The following is a 19,506-nucleotide window of genomic DNA, read 5'->3' as shown; positions in this document are numbered from 1 at the left end:
AACCCATTGCGTTAATCAATACATGAACTACACTAGGCATGTCACCTGTACAGATTTCTTAAACATTGCCTGTTCCACCAATAAAACGTACAAAGACGGTCGCACCATTAATACAATAATTAATCTTTTTAATCCTAATTTAAATGATTATTTAAACAGATATTAATGTAAACAAATAAGAAAAAATATACATAACCCGCTTACGCGGGTTATGTATTTTTTCTTCAACAGCTACGACATTCATTCCCGTACTAACAACCAAAGAAAGCATTTTATTGTTTAAACTTGCGTGTGACCCTAACACTGATTTGGACGCAACATGTATAATTCTTTCTTTTATACCAAGGATACATATCTCCTATCCACAAACTCTTCTATATTTCTGAAATTTTCACATAATATCTTTACATAGTGCTTTTGTTTACATCTTAACTACATTTGGATGGGAGTAAAAACTCAAAATCTTATCAAATAGTGCCCTTGTGCACATCCTACTTTATCTTTTACTTCGTTTTCCCGTTGCAATCAATGGATTAATCCCATATGGAAGTGGGGGTATCATTTAGTGATCTCATTGTTTCTCTTGTTTCAAAAACAAGATTCAATTTAAATCAACCTATCGTATCTTCTCACGTCCCCTTCATGGCCTATCGACCTGTATGGTTTTTTCAGTACATACAATATTTCAACGAATGGTAATAGTTAAATTCTTATTAGGAATACTCACGATCACCTTCGTCACCTTCGTATTTATGATGGCTATACATATTTGTTCCGAATCTTAAATAACATATGTATGTATTTCCATTGTAAAATTTCTACATAAACTTGTGCTTCTTCCCTTAACACATTTTAACTAAGATACTATAGCATATAAATGCGAAAGCCGTTTTTTGTACGTCTCTTTTATTTTACCGAAAAAAACCTGCATCAATTAATTATTGTTTTTGTTTTCTAAAACCATGGTCGATTTAATGAAGGATATGGAGATAACGGACAGTATTCAATATCAAAGTCCATAAACAATACAAAAAAAGGAGCAGAGCAAACACGGACCTCCGTAACATCAGAGATGGGATTAGGTGCCATGGATGAGTGAGCATACCCTGCTGACACCCACCATGTGCTCCTCGTCATGATCGGGAAATAACGGAAAATCCGTCGTCAATTCAGTGTATAAATAATGAACTAACAGTATAAAAAACGAAAGTCAGTATTTGCCTCAGAACTTTTCTGACAAGGTAATTTTATCGACCATAGAATTCATGCCCTTGTCAGCAAATACAATTACACATTACAAATACAAATACACATATTTTTTCACAGGCTAGGTTACAATCTGATACATGTCCTACAATATTTTCTTTTTAATTGTATGTACTTACGCTTGGAAATTAAAAAAAAACTTACACATGTACACATCTCAGGGGTATTTTCCCATTGAAAATATCAGTTCAAACCCAGTTGCCATTCGCATATAATATATGTGTTTATCCCTCATTTGAGCAGTTACATGTAGCATAATTATTTTAATTCATGTTCACACATTTATCTCATATGGGATTATGATGCACTAGTCGGTGCATATATATGTACATGTACATGTAGTTTACATCCATGCATAAGCTAGTGGGTACAAATACAGGTTAATTAGGGATACAAATACAAAATTTATCCGGATGTGTTTAGGAGGTAAGATTCAAAGTACTAAGTTTTGATAAACTTCTCCAGCATTTTAGCGAATTAGATAAAGGATATAGGTTTCCACTAACTTAGCATATTAATTTTCATACTCTCTATCATATAATTTATCCATTTTTACAGCCTTAAAAACATTTTTTTGTCTATAATTTTAATAACCTGTTCCAAAACATATTTTTGTAGGGGGAGGGGGTTACCCCCCTACATTTCACAAAGTAGGAAGCTTAAGGTGTGATAACATCATGAATTTTTTATGGAGCATCAACTGGGAAGGGATTTAGAATAAAGGATTTAGTCATATGTGCCTTACATGTCTGCTACAGTCCATCTACATTTACAAATGTCCCCTATCGTGTTAAATCTAGATAAAATGTATTTTCTACATAAAGAAGATGGGCGCATTTTGCGAGAGTGAGTTCTACAGGAATCATTCGTACGAAACATTTATGGTTTAAATGTCCTTGATTTGGTTGGCTGAACATACCTGGTCAGATCTTACAAACACGTCCATAGGTGTTTTTTTTCATTTAGTTTGAAAGACATAGTGAAATTGTAACATTTATGTCCGTTTTTCCTCGGGGGTACTATAACATAGTAATGTTTTACAAAAAATAGACACCTAAATATTTAATGCATAGATGAATGATGCCTGTACATGTACATTATAGAATAGAAGATTGGAATTGATTTCGACAACTAAACTAAACCAAAATTTATCTAATTCAAAATTTTAAAAAATCAGTACATAAAACGAAACTGACAAAATAAATGGTTGTTTGCATGGAGAAAAAATGTAACGCCTCATGCCAGGCTCGAACCAAAAACTTTCTGTGCACAGAACAGGTAGCCCAATCTTACTGAGCTATCACCACTACACATATACAGGTGATTTTAAAAGGCCAAAGAAGCACCACATTCACACAATTGGATTTTTTGGGGAAAAGTTCATTTTTCGTGGTCTCTGGGTCTTCTCTCCATTTTTTTTTAAAAAGTGTATTCGTTCCTTTCAATAACGTTTCAAAATCATGGAGAGAAGACCCAGAGATATAACTTTTTTTGAAAAACGTGTTTAAAAATGTACCAATTTGTACCAAATGTCTGATCTGACCAATCTTCAAGTTATATTTTAGCAAATCAAAGCTCATTTTCGGGAAAATATTTTCCTTTCCTGTTGCACAGGAACCCGATAATTAAACAAAATGTTAAAATTTCATGTGAACTGTCGATACAATTTTCATTTTTCAAGTACGCCCAGATTCCTGCCGAATACCAATCAAAAGCGCCCTCGTTCTTTCTTACATTAGTCCAGTTAGTAGTTCTATCTTGCCAACTGGATATAAATAATAAAAATAGAGACCCAAAGCAATATACTAGTATAACCTGGAAAGATAAAAATTCAGGGAAGGGGGGGGGGCGTTAGACACGATTAATTTGAAGGGAAACCAGGATTATTTTAATGGAGGTTAGTACTACAGTGGGTTGGAAATGAGAGAGATTGATGTTCACGATGGATGGGTTGCTGAGGTTTTTGAGTAGGCTAGGAGTCCATGGTGGGTGGTTAAATTGAAGTTGCCTACCCCCACCAGGTGGAGATGGGCACCTACGGTGCCCATTTGCCGGAATCGTCAACTTAATTTAACCTTTGAACTGTTGATTTTGTTGACTTTTTGTGGTTGTTGTTGATATATGTGATGGTTGATGTTGATATATGTGAAATTGACTTTGAAAATTATATCTTATACAAATTGATGTAAATCTAAAGCAAAATGATATAATTAAAAGATAATTTGTGTTAAAATGTGTCCGTAGCACGAATGAGGACAACCCATCATGCTACTTTTCCCGTCAGGGAGGGCAAAATATATGTTGATGTTGGGGGTATGCCAGTTTGCCGGCTGCCCCACTGTTGTGCTGACCACTTTGGACAATACCTGCCAACTCGAATGAAACATTAAACATTAAACCAAAAGTTCTTAGCATTTGTGTATTATATATAGGTCTTTGATAATGTTCATTAAAATCCACCTGCCTATAAAACAGACATTTGTTTCTGTAAATTTCACATATTTCAGTGAATATTTCTTTGGGATTCTTAACAAGTTTTACAGTACTGTAGCTTTCATGAAGTTCTTTTTTAAATTTCACTCTAGTTTACCGATTCATTACCATTCATTTTTAATGCAGTGTCTCGAACAGCCATTGTTTTCCAGCTTCTCACAATGAAACTATGTGATGAAAAGTGGTCAAATAAACTGTAATCAATTAATTAAAAATGATTTCATGAGAGGAAGCCAAGCTTGACGTCAAATTTTTTCTATATTGTATGTCATAATGCTCGGCACATTGTTTATTAATCAGCCCTCGTACAATGTAGCTCAATCGGTATAGTAATCGCTCCGTGATCCGGAAGTCGTGTGAGTTCGAATCTCGCCTGCGATTGACCAAAGTCGATAAAAATGGGTGGCAACTGTTTTTTCGCCATGCTTTTGGGTTCCTGGGATAAAACCTTAAAAATCGAGGTCCCGCGTCACAATACCAATATAATGGTACGACTTTAAAGATCCCTCACTGCTCAATGGCTCTAAATGCCGAGTAAAGGTCAAAATTAAAAGCCCTTCATCGGTTTACGGTGATGTTTCATTTTGTGTGAAGAATTATCGAATGTGATGTAAAACAACAATCAATCAATCTCCTCGACAGAGAAAATGAGACAAGTGGCCGTAAGTGATATGGACGTAAAACTCTCTAGGAGATATATAGAAAGGTTAATGCGTCAGTTTGTTATACTGATTTAAAAAAATCATTTAATACAGAGTGTAGATAGGACACATTAATCACAACAATTAACCATGTCCTACGATGATTCTCATCTTACTTGCTTTTTAACTTGAAATACGAGTACTGTATACAAAAGTTTTTTGCTTTAAGATATTTTTTCTCTAAACAAATATGTCTTTTCTATACTACTGTATATAGGTGAGCATGTAATTGCATACCGTGAATCATTTTTTCCGACCTTAAAAGAATTGTATTTGAATGATGATGGCCATACTATGTATATGAAAGGATGTGTTTGTGTTAAGTAATTTTAAAAAACAAGCAGACAAATCAAAACAAACAACATTTAAAAATTTCCTTGAAACAGTTAATTTTTAATTAAACAGTAGTCAGAGGTTTTGAAATGCCCGTCGTATAATCAAAAAAGAGACAAACATTCTTGAAAAATCTATTGACATTGAAGTCACGATATCAGGTTAATAGTCGATTCTATTCCGTAGCACAGTTGATAAAAAAAAAAACAAAAAAACAAAAGACTCTCTAATTTTTCATGAATTATTTTGTGCTTGAAATATGAAATGGTTATTTACATGGGACAGGAACTATAACGAAATGATGACTTTGAACGAGACTGCTGATATTCTAGCTTCATCAACTTAAGTTTGTTTGTCAATATTTTACCTCGTTTTATATATAAATTCTTCATACGTAGAACATGCTCTTCCGTACCGAATCACTTGTTAGATACATGTATAAACTCCGTATGAGGGCTGTTCAATAAATCATGTCCTGAACTATATAACATACGAGGGGTTATCAAAAAGTATGTGGACTAGCGCTATAAAATTAAAACCGCTTTAGGTACATCAATGAATCTTAAAATATCTAGTAAGCATCATCTTTTCTATTTAAAGAATAAACCTCAAATCTTAAATGTAATTCTTTTTAATAAATTAGTAATGTTTTTGCTAGCAATGGTATGTCCAAGTGGCACAACCTCAAACACTACGTTTTTTCGTGTAACTGAGAAGAACTCTTTTGATATGAACATTTGACATTTGACAATCAAAAATCCCCTTATTTTAGGTATTTATTGGGACACTATTTTTTCCATAAAATATTGAATTTTTACCTCATTCTAGAAGTTCTATGAAAATTTATCGTAAATTTTACATGGAGTGTCCAAACAAATAAGGCCTTGAAAATGACGTCAAAAGGGGGAAGGGGTTTCCTTTTCCAACATTCTATAAGGTTTGCCAATGAAAAAACTGGTTTAGACCTAGAAAATGTTTGAACTGGCTACGGAGAAATAAAATGCTTCCAGAGTACTTGTTTTTTAATCCCAAAAGAGAGTCAGAGAGAAAGGCGATGCACAAGTAATGTCGATTTGTAGTCAAGGTGTGAACAGTCAATCGCGTCAAAAAATGACGTCGATCATGTGTTGTAGAAATTAAACTCAAAAATGCAAATATGCTTGCACAATCAAGCGAGGATCTCTCCCACTGTATAAATCCATTTGCAATATAATATGCATTGAAAGCCGCTGTTCATGACATTGTAAAATCATATAAATAAGATGGATTAAAGTCCTTGTTAAGCTCCATGGAATCTCATGAAAATAAGTGTATGAAGTAGAAGAAGCGGACATTGAAAAACAATGACGTTGTATGACGTCATAAAACTAAACGGCGACAGCGCCGATTGATCCTATGATATCGTTATTATTTTATGATTATTTGGAAAATAATATACGTATCAAGCTAAAATTTTCGACATTTCTTTATTTTTTGTTGTTTAATGTTCCTTACAAATTTTGAAAGCACAGAGTACATAGTATTAATTTCATAGCCTCAGTCTACGATCTTTTTGATAACCCCTCGTACAACACATATATCATATGATATTAAACTTGACTTTCTCTCAAGATTCAGGCACGTAGTATCCGGGGGGGGGGGGCAGGGGGGGCCTGGCCCCTCCTCCCACTTTTTTCCCCAACATTACCTTCACTATAGAAAATGTCTATTAAAAAGATGGTTGCCCCCCCCGCCCCCACCTTTTACCGCAGTATATACATAGCAAGAAAATATAGGAAAAAATTGGAAGTAAAAGTAAGTTTGCCTTGAAAAAAGTTGGCCACTACCCCCCCCCCCCCCCACCCACCACCACCACCACCACCACCACCAAATAGGATTTTTCGAGTTTGGGCAATTTTGGTTTTTTTTTTTTTTGCTTGTCAACTTTTTTTAGGTAAGTAAAAAAAAATTTTCTCAGGTTGCCCCCCCCCCCACTTTCAAAAACGATGTTACGTGCCTGAGATTGAATCTTTAATGAATTGATATCAGTTTATGTTACCACTTTTCATCTCTCATAATTTTTTCATTGTGAGAAGCTGGAAAAACAAGGGCTATTCGAGACACTGCATCAAAAATAAATGGTAAAGAATTAGTAAACTAGAGTGAAATTAAATGCTTCATGAACGCTGCTGTAAAACTTGTTGAGAATCACAAAGAAATATTTACTGAAATATGTGAAATTTACAGCAACCAATGGTTGTTTTATAGACACAGGAACAGTAATGATATAATGGGCTTCAAAAACTTCGAACTGTCCTTGACGACAAGGACTTAGAACAACCAATGGCTCTGTTTGCCAAGATTCAACAAATTATCACTTATGATGTTTAATGGACTTTAAAACACATAGCAAATTTATTAGGCATCAATTTGGAGGTAGTTCACATTTGACGGTAAAAAAGCTAAGCACTATAAATGGTCACCCTATGCTTTGATTGATTGATTGTTTACTGTTGCTTTGAAAAATGAGTGAACAAGACAAAACATGTGAAATGTAAGAATATCTAAAAAGTGTACACTGTATTTTTTTAAAAAAAAATCAGAGATTGTAGTTATCCACGTTTTTCTGAAATTCAAACAAATAATGAAACTTGAATTAATTGATTTTTACCCTTTAAACATTTTTACAATACGATGCACTTTACAAAAATTGCAAAGGTCTGGAAAGAGCAAAGAATTTCAAGAGGACAAACTTTAAGACAGTTTTATATATTCTTTTTTTTCTTAAATATTAGTTGTCTTGTTGTTCAAATTCTTATGTGTTCTAATTAAAAGAAAATATTTAGGTTAAATCAGTCAGAATAAATAATTGAAAAGCATCATTTCCTCCTTCTTTCCGAGCACTGAGGACATTATCTATTGAACAGCCCTCGTTTGTTGCTGCATATTGAGTAAGGGAAGATGTCGATTGAAAATTTAAAGTCATCACATTATCATAAATTTTTGTTGCTAGATAAACAGCGTCTTTTTCCAGTAAAAGTTTAAATATGAAACAGATGTGTCAGATTCTGTGGTATCTTTTATTTCAAGCTCGTGAGGATAAATCGTGTCGACATAAGAATGACTGATCTTTCTGATAGAATTCGTTTGCCGAATAATTATATAAAAGTATTAGCTAGATAGATAGACGGATAGATTTTTTCCAAAAGAATTCAACATAAAAATAAAATCATGTCCCGCAACTATAAAATATGTTTAGAATCAGGCCATTTTAGTCAGTCTGTCGGGAGAGGGCAACGAAACAATTTTTTAAAAGGTGACCTTAGTTTATACCACTAAGTCTAAACCACAACTTGGAGACTGGATTTATCCTTGCATACAATTCCATTGATCAGGATAAGTATCCCACCTATCCATTCTAAGATAAGGTTAGTTTCCGCATACAGCTTAATTGATTACGGTTATCCCTCGCACACTGTTTGACTGATTAGGATCAGTCTTCGCACACAGTCTAACTAAGTTAATCCTAGAGACTAGACTAGAGTTAGTCCTCGAACACTGTTTTACTTACTATGGTTTGTCATTGAACACAGTCTAACTACAGGATTAAGGGTAGTCATTGCACACTGATCAGGGTTGATTCCTGAAAACCGTTTCACTGATTAGGGAACAACCTTGCACGTTGTTCTTAGATCTAGCACACTTTTTTAGACTGATTAGTGTTATTCCTCGCACTCTGTTTGACTGATTCAGGTACGTCCTCGCACACTTTTGCCTGATTAGGCTAGTCCTCTACACTGTTTGAGACTGATTAGTGTAAGTACTCACATATTAATATACTGATAAAGATTAACTATCCCACAATTTTGACTGATTAGGATTAGTCCTCGCACACTATTTGCATAATTAGGGTTCTTGTTGCAAACTATGTGCCTGATTAGGGTTAGTCCTTGAACATTTAATTCATCTTTACTTTTATTTTATTTTCAGACCCATTCAATGTAATGTCCCATGTTACATTTACAGTCCGGTTTGAGGTGGCGTTGTGAACAAAATCGTCCCTATAGGAGTTTTATGAAGAGACTTAGTTTTACATTTGACAGCTGACTTTTACATTTTAGTGATTAGAGTTTGTCTCTGTTTAAATTGTAAAAGTCAGTCGTCGATTGTAAAAGTAAGTCTCTTCATAAAACTCCAATACTCAATATTTTTTTAATAAGAGTTTTTATAATTCAATTATCTTGCCGTTCCTGTACTTATGAGCATGTGTGTTTTCACTTAACGGTTTGTTCGAGAATCATGATCCAGTAATTAGACTCTGGTGATTAAGAAATTCAAAGATGAATGAGTTCATTTTTAGGGTCCACAATACCCAACATTTCCTGTGATGAAGACTGAATTTGAAAGTTCCCTTTATTTGGTTAAACTTCGTTCCATTTATTCAGCTACTGTACAGTATAAGAATCACAAAACAGTATGGTAAATAAATTTTATTAGACGGTGCAAAACTGATGTTAGTAACTTGAAGACCATTACAAGTGATTTTAAATATCTTGCAAAAAACTCACAGTTGATCGGATAGGATTTCTTGGAGACAGGATAACCTTTTTTGTTCAAACAAATACATGACCAAGTGAAAGAAAGCAGGTTACTTATATAATTGAATGTTAATCTGTGTATGAAAAATTCCCATGAGTTACAACCAAGAATTAAAGACTCTATGCTCATTGAATGCTAGTAAAAAGTACAAATAAATTGGTTATAATTTAATAACCTTTAAAGCAAAGTTAACACTTTAGATCCCAAAGGGGTTTTGTGTGGTTGCTCCTGTTGGTTCGAACACTTCTTTCATTCGGAAAACTAGGAAGATAGTAAAGCCAGTAATACAGAGGATGCCGAGTACGAGTGAAATCAAGGTCAACTGTTTAGCCGATCTTGAATACTCTCTCTCATTTTCATAGTCACCCTCGTCGTAACGGGATCTTGCCTGAAGAAATAAAAAATAGAGAACCTAAATAAACAACTGTTAATTTTAAGCATGTATATAAGACCATCAAAATAAAATTTAGATGGGTTTTTATTATACACCTGCTTGAAAAGCGGGAAGGTATATAGTAATCGGGATGTTCGTCTGTTATGCTTTTTGGTACCAATCTCTTATCCACAACTCCTCTCATACCACTGAATAAAATTTGATGAAACTATCAAAGACAAAGAATCTGTTTAGTAATTTGTGTGAATTTTCCTTTAAATAATGGAAGAATTTTGTGATATCTGCTCAAAACTCATGATAACACATGCTAATTTTATGTCTAAGATCATGTAATGGTGCTATAATTTGAAATTTCGAATATCTTTTAAAAAATGCAGTTGGTTAGGTACGTTGTGTATGTCCTTAAGTAAATATCGTAACAGACATATTTTTAGACATCTGGATGAAACAACTTTTACTTTTAGTAAACATAAATACAATATTGATTTAAGGAATTTCCACCCTCACAATTTTATAGGTTCAAAGTATAAAAACTGCATTTATTTTCATTCAATATACTTTAAACTTTCCATTTATTGCAAAAAATGTATAGGTCACCATATTATTTAAGATGCGAAACATAAATAAACAAAAGTGTATGTCAACATAAAAAATATACATTTTTGGAAACAGTATTGAGAAAAATATGTAAAAACAGGTTAAAATGCATAATTCTGATGCTGAGTGTTCCTAAATACTTCCTACTTTAAAGATACTTTTGAATTCTGATTATCAGGTAAACTATTTTACAGTAAAGCAAATGCCTAAATGAAGAGACCTTAGAAGGAGTTATTGCCCTTGTCAACATTTTTTAAAGATTGAATAATTAATTACATATAGAAAATATGCATTTTTTAGATTCTTTAACTAAACAATATTTATCATTACACCTATTGTAAAGCATTCTTCCAAGAGGTATTTTTCTATAAGGTATGAATTTTAACTAATTTCAGTTTTTGCAAAAACCTATGACATCGTAGGAGGGTCGAATTACCTTAATATCAGTTATCGGTTGTTAATTTATTATACCACCCGCTTGAAAGCGGGAGGGTGTATAGTAATCGTCCGTACGTCCGTCTGTAAAGCTTTGGATATCCATCTCTTATCCACAACTCCTCTCATAGCATGGAATGAAATTTGATGACTTTCACAGAAGTTTTATTACATATTGCCATTGTGCACCCCCTACTTGACTCTGTGATCCAACACATGTTTTGGGTGTCCTTTAGCAAAACATGGACACTGCCATTATATTTATATGGGAGGCAGGGTATCATTTAGTGAGCTCACTACTGACAGTGACTCTAGATCTACATGTAGTTGTAATCTAAATTATGACTATATAATTATAATGATAATAGCCCTTGACGTACAAATTGAATCTAATTATGAAATCGAGTCTACGTACAGTTCCTTCCATACCTTTTGTTTATACAATCATGTCTAAAAATTTATTTTATTGAGAAGATAAACATACATTAACAGCTGCATTGGTGGCACAGAGGCCAACGGGCCAGAAACAGCAGAGACATGCAAAAACGGCGGGCCCCAGCCAATCGCGTTCTCTTTGTGCAGCAATAACTCTAGGTGTAGGGGCACTATTCACCTATAAGATAAAAGGAAAACAATTTCAATAAAAATTTACAATGTACATATTTTATCACAAAAAATCAGATTGTTCACTTGCAATTCATTACATTATTTTTCTTTAAAATCTCATTTTACACATTAAATGAACGTGCAACATTCCTGTACTTGAATCAAGTTGAATTAAACATTTTAGGTGATATTTATATATTTGGCCACAAACTTACAACAATATTGGCTGAGGTTCTCGTCAGCGGGTAACTATATCCTGAGGGCTGCTGTGTTGGGTGTACGGGAAGTTGTTCGTAACCCGCATTGTATGCTAAAAAAATAAAGGTACAAATGCCTTGCTTATATTTTTTTCATTTTGAATTTTTTTTTCATATGAAAGAAAGTTAAATTTTTCTTAAAGGAAATAAATAAAATAAATGCTGGATCCGATGCTGTCATAGGAAAGCAGTTGCTGTAGATGTTTGCCTCTAAATATACACTCACAACTTGGGTAACCAGCAAAGAATCCACAATAAAACAGGTTTATGTAGAAAACAAAACGTCATAATTCGCCTGTTAATCTAACCCACTTAATAAAAATTTTAAAACTTTATTATATTATTTCTGGTTAATAAAAGAACTACGGCTCTATCGTAGCTACAAATTCTGAGCATCGATGTCTTCAACGTACATGGCTGTGACATTCAGTACAGGATTCCGTGACTTTAACTGTAATTTTCGAATGCTTTATATACAAATTACACAATCTGACTTTTAAAGAAAAGTGGCATTCAAATTGTAAACGCTTTTATGTTCTGATGATTGAAGTCTGAAAAAAGGTTCTGCCTTTTAAAAAAAACAAGAACTATTTCTCCTTTAAATTCTATGAATTTGATAATGCAACGATTCTTATTTGAAGAAGAAGTATTTTGGAGCAACAGTATAAAAGAAATTAAATACTGTCATACGTCCATCAATGTTTAACGCTAAATATTCGAAAACCACTATTGAAGCCACGCCATTTTTTTTTTCATATTTCTCTTGAAATGTGTACAAATGTAGGTAAAAGTACATTGTATTGGAAATGAAACCTTGGGTCCAAACGGCTTCTCAATACATTTGATCACGTAATCTTAAACAATTTCCAGTAAATAAACTTTTAGACCTTCTTAATTACTGCCTAGTTTGTTAGATATGTCAGGGCATCAATGGTAGTTTGGAAGGCGAGAAAATGTTTTTGCCCTCAGGAATTACTAGTAATTAATAAAAACGCCTGCGTTCCTGACATTGAAAGTAACGTAAGTGATGATTTCTATTATATAATTAAAGTTACGCGCGTGCAATAATTGTGTATGGAGATTCTAGAGAGATCAAAATTTGCGTAATTGATAAGTGCATATGTCATACATGTACACATGTATTATAAAAAATTGTCGAAAAATATTGAAACTTCAAAAGGGTTCAAAAGTATGTTTCATTCAAACACAAACAGCATAGAACGATTTGAAGGCTTATGTTGAGTCACGTTTTGTCCGCCGTCACATTATGTCCGCCGTTACGAAATGTCCGCCTCTTTTTCGGAAAAATCGTCACGTTATGTCCGCCGTCACGAAATGCCCGCCTCTTTTTCGGAAAAATCGTCACACTATGTCCGCCGCTACAAAATGTCCGCCTTTCTCCCCCCAAAATAGTAATATTATGTCCGCCACCAAGAAATGTCCGCCTCCCCCCCCCCCCCCCCCCAAAATCGTCACACTATTTCTGCCGTCACGAAGTGTCCGCCAATCATCCAAAATTGTCGTCACGTTATGTTCGTCCCTACAAAATGTCCGTCCAAGATTGAAAATAGCGTTTTATTTTTTCTTTTCGGTGTTTAATATATGTATCTTTGACGAAACTGGTAATAACGTATGCCATCAGAAATATCCACCAAGAAAAATTAATAATAACGGTCTGTTTTATCTAATTTGCTACAAATGATTTCATTGAACAACATTGTTTCGATCAATAAATGGAGATTTGTTTAATTTCTCTAGATTGTTTTCGGTATTTGAGAATTAGCAAAAATGCAATATAAATAAAATTATAATTGAATAAATAATCGGGTAAGAGTTGTATCTGATCAAATCCTGATTGACGAATTTTGAAGCGCAGAGAATATTAGCATGTACATGTAGGTACATGTATATATTTCCTAAGGATTTTCATTATATGTAAAATTTTAATTCTCACAAATACGAATTTTTTGCTGCAGCAGACAAGGATATAGCATGTTTTATAGTGTGCCAAAATAAGGAGAAATGCAATTTAGCGGATCTGAATGGGATGGGGGGTCAACAGTCCCTCCTTTAAGATATGCTAGAGAAAGAGATTCCAAATATTTTTTGTGTTTTAACCTAAGTACCGGTAATTGTCTCGTGAAAGGCTACTTATAAAATTTATGTATGAAAAAAAAAATCGGTTGTTCAAATAAAATACGCGCCTGCAATATTGCATGCACTGTTTTAATGTGACATATTTATAGATTTTTATGATATATTTTATTAATAACAAATCAAGTAATATCAGTTTGTTGCCTCTCATAACAGGAACATTGTGGTTTGCCGCTTGAGTCAAAATGTTTCTTGTTTTAAATACCTAACTGTATTCATTGGTATCTTTTCGAATAATTGAATGGCCCTTAAAAGGGCCGTTTATTGTCAACTCTTGATGGTCTTGCTTATTGACAGCAAGAAGAGGACTGTTCCCGCCTGGTTGAAGTGGGTCTCATCGGGAAAGTAATGTCTTGGAAATTTGACATCTATTCTGATATAGGTTCTGCCAAGGATTTTCTTCATCTTATTGTTAACAGTCCTACCCCTTGCATCAAACTCTTCACGCTGCAGAGGAAATCGAAATTTTCCTCTAGAAACAATCTCTGTGAAAAAAATTTGAGGTTGTCTGTAGCTGGGACTTAAGTCTTTAATTTGGTCGAAAAGGCTTGTCAGACAGTCAAAGTTATTCTAAAATCATGAAAAAATTGACGGCAAAAATGAGAACCTTCTCTTAAAGTAATTCCACCCTCCTATGATGTCATAGGTTTTTGCAAAAACTGTTTTTAGTTAAAATTAATACCTGATAGAACAATATCTTTTGGAGGAATGCTTTTCAATAGGTGTAATGATAAATATTGTAAAGTAAAAGAATTTAAAATAAGCATTTTTTTTATTTAATCAATTATTCAATCTTTAAAAAATGTTGACAAGGGCAATAACTCCTTCTCAGGTCTCTTCATTCGGGCATTTGCTTTATTATACTTCTAATGTAACATAGTTTCCCTGATATTCTCAATTCAAAATTATCTTATTAGTAGAAAGTATTTAGGATTTCATACAGCATCAGAAATATGCATTTTAACCAGTTTTTACATATTTCTCATAATATTGTTTACAAAAAAATGTGCGATATTGTTGTTGACATATACTTCTGTTTATTTCTGTCTCACACCTTAAATAATATGGCGACCTATGCATTTTTTGCAATAATTGAAAAATTTAAAATTTATGAAATAAAAATAAATGCAGTTTTTGTACTTTGAACCATTAGAATTGCGATGGTGGAAATAACTTAAATGGTTATTTTATTTTCATTAACACTATATAAAGATAATCATGACTTGTGCTAAAGTAGGACATTAAAAAGAATACATGATTTTTAGCGATCTAATTATATAACTGTAACAATAAATTATCTTTTTAAACATTACTGACTTTCAACGGCATAAAAGGGTATTTTGGTATTGTCTGTTGCCTAACCCATTAGGCTTTCCAACGAAGCATTGTGCAAAGCAACGCTATATCCATTACTCTATACAATGTGTTTTTTTAACAAAATGTCCCGACTTTTGATGTTTATATTTTTGCACAATAATAAAATATTTATAAATCTATTCTAAAGCCCATTTTCTTGCAATATCATTGTGATATAAGCAATATTAAACAAAGTCATTATATTTTTTTTCCATAAATGACTGATGTTTTGATTACATTTTCAAAAATTAGTTTGTGAGGTTTTTGTCTTTAGAAATGAATCTATGGAATTTTATAAATCAAACAAAACAAACAGAAAATCTCCAAAGTCATGAATATTAGTGCCTAAGATTTTGAAAAAAAAAGTACTTATATGAAAACCGATCTCCCCGGAAACAGACTATTTTTTTTTATAAAAAATGTCCAAATATATGTCAAAAAAGGACTACAGAGACAAAATGAGGATGCTGACTGGAAATATTGTGCACGTGACTCTCAGAACACATAAAAATTACGTTTTATTACGTTATATTGAAAACTACTGCTGATGTTCAAACTTTAAGAATGTCTGTCATAAAAAAAATAACTGATTAAGAATTACATAAACTTTCAAGATTTATTACGGGTTTGTAACCCTTTATTTTCAAATTATTAAATATATTATGCATTTCTTATATATGTAATGCATATGATTAAAATAAATCATTTTGTCTAATAAAACTATTTATTTTCTGTCTTCAAATGTACAAAATACAGGTAAATCCAAGATGGGATGTAATTACTGTAGTAAAATTATTATATAAACATTTATTGTTATTTGCAAGAGGGAATAGGTGGAATTGAGATTTTTAAAAAGTGGGAATAGGTAGAAGACACCGGTGGAAGACGTCGCACTGATTGAGGGGCATGTCAAAATTACATCAAACGCAACCGAGATAGTGTACCCCCTTTCAGGTAGAGACAGGATGTGTACAATACATTTAATGACACCTGTGATTCTAAAACAATGAAGCCCTTTTCAACAGACACCGAGATTCACACCTTTTGTTTTATAGCATGGGAAAAATTTTTAACTACAATTCAAATACAATGAAATTGCATTCAATTCCTGAGTTTCAGGAATTCTGAAATGCGTTCAACGTTCTCTTTTCATGTATTTTTTTTTTTAAATATATAACTGATTCAATTCATAAACAATTAAACACGTCAAAACTGCTTCTTATTTCATTCTTGGAGCAAAAAGTTACAAATTTTAACCATCATGAAGAAAATATTAGAAAAAACACCCCCCTAACTAAAGATGCTAAAAGAAAAGAAATTGCATGCATTGAATAATCCGACAGATGCATCAAAACAAAGTTTATGAGAAAAAGTAACTTAATTCAGGTATTTATAAAATTAAAGACTGAACTATTTCGCTTAGAAATATAAATTTTCGATTTTAACCAATTTGTATTTTATTTTTACATTTAAATGATAACATTATGCAGTATATGTACATTATCCCTAACACATCAATACACATTGGTTAAAATTGAAAAATTATTTTTTAATTCAAGAAATGATATTTAGTTAAAATAAACATGAAGACATGATAAATAGATAGCATTGCCGGCTTTGAAAACATTCTGCTTGAAAATAAATCTGGAACGACTTTATTTATTAAACAATTAGAGGATGGTAATAGAAAAACAACTTAAATTCATCATCAATCTGTTTTAATTATTTTACAACATACATGCTGGTATTGTTTGTTTAATACTTACCCGATAGTCTTCATTTTTCTTTTCAACCTGTCACGTGGCGCAGCAGGGGTCAAAGTAAATAAAGATACCTACCTGCGGCCAGGTGCGACCAAGCAACGCGTTCCCCATTGGATGAGGTAAATACGTGATCATTTGAAAATTTAGAAAGTGGTTTGTTCTAGTCGGTAAGGGCATGGGGCACGTTTTACAAATGAACTTACGACTAAGACCATTTTTTTCCCTAAATTTTGCAAAATTAAGAATTCTCTTCAAAATTATTTTATTAAAGAGTTATATATATATATATATATATATATATATATATATATATATATATATATATATATATATATATATATATATATATATATATATATATATATATATATATATATATATATACACAGTTAAAAAGTGTCAATTTTCTAAAAGAAAGGGCGTACTTTTATGAAGGCGGACATTACGAGACGATATTAATTTTACAATCCGGAATATTGAAAGACATTTCTTAACGGCGGACACAATGTGATCAGTGACGAGTTTACCGAGAAAAGACATTTCTTGGCGGCGGACATAATCTGACGATTTTTTTTTTCGAAAGAAAGGCGGACTTTTCCTGGCGGCGGACAATATAACGATTTGTTTTAGAAGGTATGTGGGTATTTTGTGGCGGGGGACATAATATTACGATTTGTCGGGAAGAAAGGCGGACACTTTGTGGCGGCGGACATAGTGTGACGATTTTTCTGAAAATGAGGCGGACATTTCGTGACGGCGGACATAGTGTGACGATTTTTCCGAAAAAGAGGCGGACATTTCGTGACGGCGGACATAACGTGACGATTTTTCCGAAAAAGTGGCGGACATTTCGTGACGGCGGACATAACGTGATGGCGGACAAAACGTGACTCAACAGCTTATATTTCCCGTATCTCTTTTCATTTGAATAGCCGAATGAATAATAAGTGGCCAATTACAGGAAATACGGATCAGTTGATGGGCCAATCCAATGAAAAGATGGAACATGTTACCCTAGCTATAAACCGTTTCACCGTGTGATTAGTTTCTATAGACTTGCCACTCAAGGAATTGCGTTAGAAATGCAGTTTTCATTTTCTCTAAAAAAAAAAAATAAATAAAATTTTAAAAAAGAAATAAATGGCTTCAATGCATAGAAATTAAAGGTGAATTAAAAAAGTAGTGATTGGACAAATGACAGACAAGTCCTCATTAAAAATCTATCAAAAATAAGTTTGACTTGATTCTATACATGAAGTTTTTTTGCAGCTTTTTTAAATACTTTTTTCTCAAAAGGAAGAAAGGCAGTGATTAAGTTAGTAAATTCAAGCATGTAACATCTAGTCGAAAAAGAAGTTAACAAAAAGCTTTGACAACCCCCCCCCCCCAAGTTGCATTCAATGTATGAGATGCTCATGTTAATTCATATATATTCCCCACTCATAAAGCTGCAAGAGGGTAATTTAACTGGAATTGTTATTGCATATCATCCTCACACAGTTTTAGACGCAAAATGTTGAGTGAACACGTATGTTTTATTTGATATATTAGTCTATATTTAGTTCTACTTATTGATGATGACCGGGACCAAGTGATCAATCCATCTGCTCTCTACGATCTAGGTCAACATAAGTGAGCTCTGTTTTACATGTACGCGGATCATTTTTACATCCCGTCTCAAAACTGGCCTTAGGCAGAGAGTTTGGTTCTTGGGTCCAACAAAACGCATGTTGCCCTCGAACTCAGTCAATATCTCAAGTTGCAATTATGTTCATATAGGAGCGTAGGTATTTTTTATTTTTTTATTTTTTATAGTTTATTCTTTTATTCTTTATTTCCTCCATTTGGAGATTTGATTTGCAACACATCAATTGCATCATATCTACATCAGCGAGAATTAATAATAAAGAAAATGTGATTTGAACAGTTTGCTTAGTTATACATGTATACACTGTATGAAAACATGAAATAACCCATTCAAATTCTCATCATAAATCTTTTAAAATAACTTTTGTCCTGAATTGTTACATATAGATTTTTATTTAATTAATTAAATTCATTTCCGATTTCATCGAGTACTTTGTTCTAGCTTTTAAGCACTTATAAGAACTTAGTATTACCCCCTAACATCTTCTATTCCAGCTTTATTTTATATGTTTCACTCTGTTTTCGGAATTTTGGTATTTTCCACAGTCAAGTAAAACGGTGCCCTGTGTCAAGGATGACAACCCACTTGGCACGTAAAAGATCCTTTCTCTGGAGTTCGAAAAAGAGAAAGCTCACAGGGGGCCACGAGAGAAACCAAAATCCTCCAAAAACCGATTATTTAAACTGATAGTCTGCCGAAACATGGCTGAAAAATAGGCGACTCGGCGTTAAACAATATACAATCAATCAACACTCAAGGAAAAATACATTTATGTTCAAATGTTAAAAGTTCTATGTTGTTTTCCAAAACCTTATGCAAAATGAAGAAGATGTACTGTGAGCAATTAGCTCACTAAATGATACCCCCGTCACCCATATGAATACCTATGAATACACAGTGTCCATGTTTTGCTATGTGAAACCCA

At 33.1% G+C, this 19,506-nt stretch overlaps 1 protein-coding gene across 1 annotated transcript in view; it reads right to left on the bottom strand.

Annotated features, from left to right (window-relative positions):
• Positions 1-9,260: 9,260 nt before the first annotated feature.
• Positions 9,261-19,506, bottom strand: part of LOC134246808 (transmembrane protein 233-like) — a 34,960-nt gene continuing 24,714 nt past the window's right edge. Inside the window, exons 2-4 of the mRNA XM_062729160.1 lie at positions 11,619-11,713; positions 11,282-11,410; positions 9,261-9,759 (exon numbers count right to left, since the gene is read on the bottom strand). Coding sequence (XP_062585144.1) covers positions 9,568-9,759; positions 11,282-11,410; positions 11,619-11,713 — 416 coding nt within the window. The 3' untranslated portion in view covers positions 9,261-9,567. The remainder of the gene's footprint in view (positions 9,760-11,281; positions 11,411-11,618; positions 11,714-19,506) is intronic.

The sequence above is a fragment of the Saccostrea cucullata genome, unplaced genomic scaffold (assembly GCF_032062105.1).
Source record: "Saccostrea cucullata isolate Sc308-1 unplaced genomic scaffold, CSIRO_AGI_Scuc_v1 ctg3432, whole genome shotgun sequence".
NCBI classification, from domain to species: Eukaryota; Metazoa; Mollusca; class Bivalvia; order Ostreida; family Ostreidae; genus Saccostrea; species Saccostrea cuccullata.
This window is presented reverse-complemented; position numbering and strand designations above follow the sequence as displayed.